The 5890-nt window shown below is 43.0% G+C and overlaps 1 protein-coding gene across 1 annotated transcript in view; it reads left to right on the forward strand.

The window, feature by feature from the left end:
* The first annotated feature begins 652 nt into the window (after window positions 1-652).
* Window positions 653-5890, forward strand: part of HPRT1 (hypoxanthine phosphoribosyltransferase 1) — a 30467-nt gene continuing 25229 nt past the window's right edge. The window contains exon 1 of the mRNA XM_004685824.2: window positions 653-813. Within this exon, the coding sequence (XP_004685881.1) occupies window positions 787-813 (27 nt within the window). The 5' untranslated portion in view covers window positions 653-786. The remainder of the gene's footprint in view (window positions 814-5890) is intronic.

Genomic DNA, 5890 nt, shown 5'->3' on the forward strand with positions numbered 1-5890 from the left:
CCTCTCTGTGATAGATAAGGAAGAAGAGAGACTGAGGAAGTATGGAGAACATACTTACCATACATAAGAGCTCGAATTACAACCGCTACCATTTCTTGAGCACCTACTGTGTGACTGCACCACCCTCAGCACTACACCATATGTACAATCACATGGAGATAATACCCATGTATAGAGACATGTAGCATCTCCATTCCTCTTAAGGATCGTGCTCAGATCCTCGTTTTACTGAGATCAACGGAGAGGTTCATGGAGTCTGATTTGCACAAGGTGACAGAGCACAGTTAATGGGATCATTTCGGATACGCACACTGAGCTGGCTGACTTTCGGGCTCTAAGTCCCAACTCTCCGAACCTGTTAAGGATTTTTATGGGAACTGGGCTACGAATCAGGAAATGAGAATCTGCAATGCAGTGCCTGGTGTTAAGAAGGGGATGTCCAGCAAAGAGGGGGCACGTGGTGCCTGTAGCCCCAGGGTTTCGAGCCGCCGAAAAGGAACTCGGGAGACGCTAGGCGGTGAGGAAACTGGGGCGAAGTATGTGTCGCCACAGCTTCGGGAAGAAAATCCCAATAGCCACCTCGCGACTGGAAACCGGTCGGCACCGGCCAAGCCCCGAGGGGGCGGGGCCGGGGCGGGGCCGGCAGCGGAGCAGGGGGCGGGGCGAGTCGCTGCTGCTTTCCCGCTGAGGCGCCTCGCTCTCCGACGCCTTCGCCTCCTCTTGGCCTCCGCTGCCGCCTTCCTTTTGCTCAGACTGCCTTCAGACGACGCGACCGCAGTTTCCGTTATGGCGACCCGCAGCCCCAGCGTTGTGGTGAGCAGCTCCGCTCGCAGCACTAGTAGCGGCCAGGCCCTGAGGCGCGGGGGCAGCCGGACTACGCCTGCGAGACACGCTGAGGGCGGGGGGCGTTTAACTGCCCGGGCTGGGGCCTGACGTCACTCCGGGGCGGCGGGGCGGTGGGAAGGAGCCGGGGGGCGGCGGGGCGACGCTTGGGGTGCGCTCAGCCTCTGGAGCGCCGCGGGCGAGGAGGGCGGCGATGGCGTTGTAGTTTGACATGTGGTTTTGGTGAGGGGCGGCCGCAGGCCGGGGTCGGATTCGGGGAGGATCTGGCCCGTGAGGGTGGGCGCTGGCTCGGGAGAGGCCCCTCTCTGGCGTCGGGATGGCGGAGAGGCTCTCTGGGAAGCTGGAGAGGCGCCTGGCTTGGAAACGCCACATGAAGAGCATGTGGGGAACCGCCATTTCATTGCACTGGGGTCTGCAAATTCATGAGGAAGACTTGTGGAACGCGCGTGGCCTCATTGAGTCCCCCTCCTCCCGCCCCCCCCCCCCGCCCCCCCCCCCCCCTGCCACTGCCACCCCCCCCCGCAGCCTTGCCGAGCTTTTTTTACATTCCAGAAAATCGTGAAGATACTGGGTCAGCTGCTCGCCGCCCTGCGGAAGCCAGGCCTCGAGTTCAGAAACGCTGAGGTCGGGATCCCGTGCTCTTAGGCAGCAGGGGACAACAAACGCATTTCTGCTCCTTCCCGTCAAGGACACTCATCCCCTCAACAGCTTTGCCTATTCTGTCTCCACCATCATTGGTTCTCCTTCTTGTTTCTCGAACAAGCCAAGCCGCCCCCTTTCTGATCTTATTTGCTAAAGCGCCCCCCTCCCCCGCCCCAATTATCCCGCAGCGGGATTATCCTCACCATCCTGGTCGTCGACGCGGTATTAGCAGCCATGGGATGACCTGTTGATTGTCGCCCTCCCAAAGCGTAAACTTTATGCGCAGGAATCACAGCTGTAACCCTAGCACATTGCACTGGTTGTCAGGTTCATAACAAATTCTCATAATGGTTTGTTGAATGAATAACTTAAATAAACCACGTGTGCCCAAGAAAGGGAGGATTGTTGCGTATTGGGCTTTGTGATAAGTTAAAGACCAGAGTTTCTCTATGGAATCTGGCCTGGAATCCTGCTGCTAGGGCTGTGGACCTGCAGTGTGGCCTTGGGCAGTTTATTTTACCTTTCTGGGCTAAAGGGTTCGACCTCTGTTGCTAGTAAAAGGATTGTAAAACAGGCTACAGGAATAAACCACCTCTGAAGGTTCCTTTACTGTAATGATAACTATCCTATGCTTACCTTCACCGACCTGTTTAGTACTCAGAATAACGACCCATTACTACCAAAGAGGTGGAATCTTTGAAGACTTGGAGCAATGAAGTAAGCTGTTAATATAACACACGTGAGCCTCAGACTGAAATCTTGCCCCTCTCAAGAGCCTGTGCACTTAAATGCACTAGTAGATACTGAAAAAATGATGGTGGTTTTTTAAAGTTACTGAGGAAGTTGGAGGTACTTTTCATTTGGGTAATGATGCCTGCTCTAGCATACCATAAACTATTACTAGAACTGGCTGCTATTAGTCTTGCTTGAACATCAAGATAGTCTTTGTGTTTAGTTTGCAAATTCTTGTTCCTTTTTTTATTTCCTTCCCAGAAATTGTGTGCATGTTAGTAATAACAAGCATTTAAGTAGTACTTACTATGTACTGCTCTAGACCCTTTACATTTATTAACTGGTATGATATTCATGAAAAAGTAATTTATTAGAGAATTTAAGTGACTTATCCAAGATCATCCAGCAGTGCTAGATCTAACTTGAATCTAAGTTATCTATTCTAGAGTGCTCTTGCTCTCTCCTTTTTCAAGTCCATAGTGACCATAGTAGCTGTTTTTTTTTTTTAAAGCTTACTGTGTTTAAGGCACTGAAGTTGATATTACGCAGACATTAACTTAAATGTCCTAAATTACACAGTAGGTACCCTCTGAGGTAGATAAACACTAGTGTGACCTTGGAGGCACAGACTGAGGAAGTAGTTTGCCCAACATATGGAGGAATTGGCTCCCACATCTGTCTGCCTGCTGTAATCCATGCTGTTTGTAACTATCATATTAAACTGCCAGGGTAAACTTGACATGCTTGAATTAAGACTAATTTCTGAATTTTTGCAAATTAGAGCAAGAAGCATCAGAAATGCAGTATGTGACAATGGTATCTTCTAAATTTCACAATGGTACTGCTAGAAATGTAATCCTGTACTAACTGGTCTTAAATCTTGCCTTGTCAGTTGTTAAAAAATTGATGAAATAATGCATTTTTTGTATTAATCAACAACCTTACTGTTTTTATCAATAGGGCTTTGATTGACATTAGTCAGAATAGACCAAAATTATTCTTTGTGGCCACCAAGAAACGGAGTTCAATTTGGGGGTTTCATTGTGCAAATTGTGTAGTCTGACGCCCATGTTGTACATCTATTTTGTATTCTCTCCATTGTTTGCAGAAAGTTCATAGGCAGAAGGTGGGAAAAAGACAAAAGGACCAACCAGATCAGCAAAGAAGTCTCAGAATTTTCTTTTAGTTTTCTGTAGTTCATTAAGCAGTAAGTGGATCGTGTCATTTTTTCCTGCTGGTGGTGAAGAGATGCTAAAGATGCACTGGTATACTCTTAGGGTTTTCTGTAATTTTGTATGGATTCAGTAAGATTTTGAGCCTATAAAAGTGCACCATCATTAGTATCAATAATGAGATTTGATTGCTGTTTTCCTGCAAGTGGCTACCAAATTACATTAGAATAATTTGCTACTAGTCAGAATTCAGATGACAACTTCAAAGTGCTATAAAACTGTCTTCAACTCTGTACTTCAGATAAATTGATAGATATATTTTTGTGTCTGGAGTGAACATACCTATTATTCCACTGTGTACACTAATGTAAGAAAATGTCATTGTGTTGGATAAATTCATTTCCTTGCACATCTAATAGTTATGGACTCACTTAACTAGATCAGCTAGTAATTTATCCCTGCCTTGAATAGGTAAGAAGGCTTAATTCTTGTTTAAAATATTTATTTACTTATGTATATAAAAGTTGGGGTACAACCCAGAGGTGTGGGTAGTGAGGATTCACTAGGGACAGAGTGGGGAGCAGTACCAGGCAGAATGAGTGAAATACGTTGTTGAGGGGAGCAGCGGGTAGGACTGGAGAGGTCTGCTGTGCCACGTGGGTCACCTCTCTGGCCTCTTGGCCAGCCACAATGCAACTCGCATTGCAGTGGCTGCACACAGCTTCATAGTGCTGCACTTTGTTTAACTCACTTGTGCCACCAGGGAGGGCCCAACATGTTTTTTATGCTTGTAATAACAAACAAATCCTTTGACATTAAACATAACATAAATCTAATAGTAGTGATTGAAAATAAAAACTCATGCATTGGAAATTCATTTGGTTTATTGACAAAAATAGAATTCCTATTTGGGAATACATACCTCTGGTCTGTCTATGTTAGAATATCTGTAGCTAAACTATGCCATTTTCACAGAAGCAGTAGTCTTTAGAAATGTTGCATATTTCAAAGAGTCCTACATGGTCTTTATGTTATGGCAAGAACAGTGAGTAGCTGGGAAGGAGGGGTGTGAGAAGCTACAGGGGAGCCATTTTAGTGCTGCGTATCTTCTTGATTTTCGAGCACAATGAAATGGTTCGTTTTGTTCTTGTCAGGTAGTAGATATATTTTGATGAGCCTGACATGAGTGTTTATTCTCTCACTTTATAGGATTAAGCGAGGCCTATCTTCTTTTCCCCAAACTTGAACTACATTTCATTTATAATTTATTAAAGTTGTAAAGTACTCTCAAAATGCTCCTAAAAAGTGACACAAATATCCCATTTACTTTCTTTTTTGTAGTCAGTGTGTTCTTATATAAGCATGATGTGACTATTTAGCAGATATATTAGCACTTCATTTTAGAGGTTCTAGCATAATCTTTTTTCCCCCAAGTATAATTTTTTTCTTGCTTATGAAAGTAATACATGTTTGTTTAAAAACAAACCAATATTGACTTCCTACTTCTCTGCACACCATGTGCTGGGCTATGCTTGGGGGCATATTGTTATTTAGTTGAATTACTGCCAGCCTCCTGGCCCTGTGCACAGGCAGAAGTGGTGTACAGTACTTACAGCCTGACATGAAAAATACCCAAAATGCCATGAAGTCTGGATAACTCAAACAGGGCTTTTGAGACTAAGAGAGAAATGACATGAACCTCAAATTTCTCAGAATATAATTAGGAATTTCATGACTAATATAAATATGAAATGTGTGTCTTTAAAATTTATTGAAAGTCATGCTACTATCCTTAAACACCTATAGATTGCTGCCTGAAAGACTTGATGCTGAATATTGACTGATACATTGAGATCTAATTATGGTTTGACTCATATTTTTTGAAAACAGCCAAAGCTTTTATCATCAGCTTCTTGAATTAATTTGTAATATATTTAGTCTTAAATATCAGGTGAGATAGATTATTATAATTCTGATTTTTGAATGAGCTTTGAACATGGTAAATGGGAATTATAAATAAACTATAATAAAAAAAGTGAAATTGATGATAGAAAAATCAGTATCAAAGTGTGGAGAGTGGCAAGTTTTCAGTCACTTTAATTGACTGTAGTTTGGTATATTCCTCCTTATTCGCCCTTCCTTCATTTTTTTTCTCTCCTTTTATTCCTTTGCATTACACTATTTTGTATGTAGATTTATTTTAATATATTTTTGAATTTCCCTATACTTTATATATGTGTATATATGTGTACTTTATGTATATACTTTATATATATGCACATATATATAAAGCATATGGTATAAAAATAATATATAAGAAAGACTTGACTTTTTTTAGTCATTATTTACTCATTTATTAATTTTTTTTAATTATTACAAAAGTTTATTTTTACATCATTTTGCACATTTTTTTTTTCCATCTCGATTGTAATCCCCGCGGGTTTCCCATCACCAAATCACCCGTGTGCCACCATCATAGTCCCGTGCATTTCCCTTCCCCC

This window comes from Condylura cristata, unplaced genomic scaffold (genome assembly GCF_000260355.1).
Source record: "Condylura cristata isolate star-nosed mole 26May11 unplaced genomic scaffold, ConCri1.0 scaffold00019, whole genome shotgun sequence".
Classification (NCBI taxonomy): Eukaryota; Metazoa; Chordata; class Mammalia; order Eulipotyphla; family Talpidae; genus Condylura; species Condylura cristata.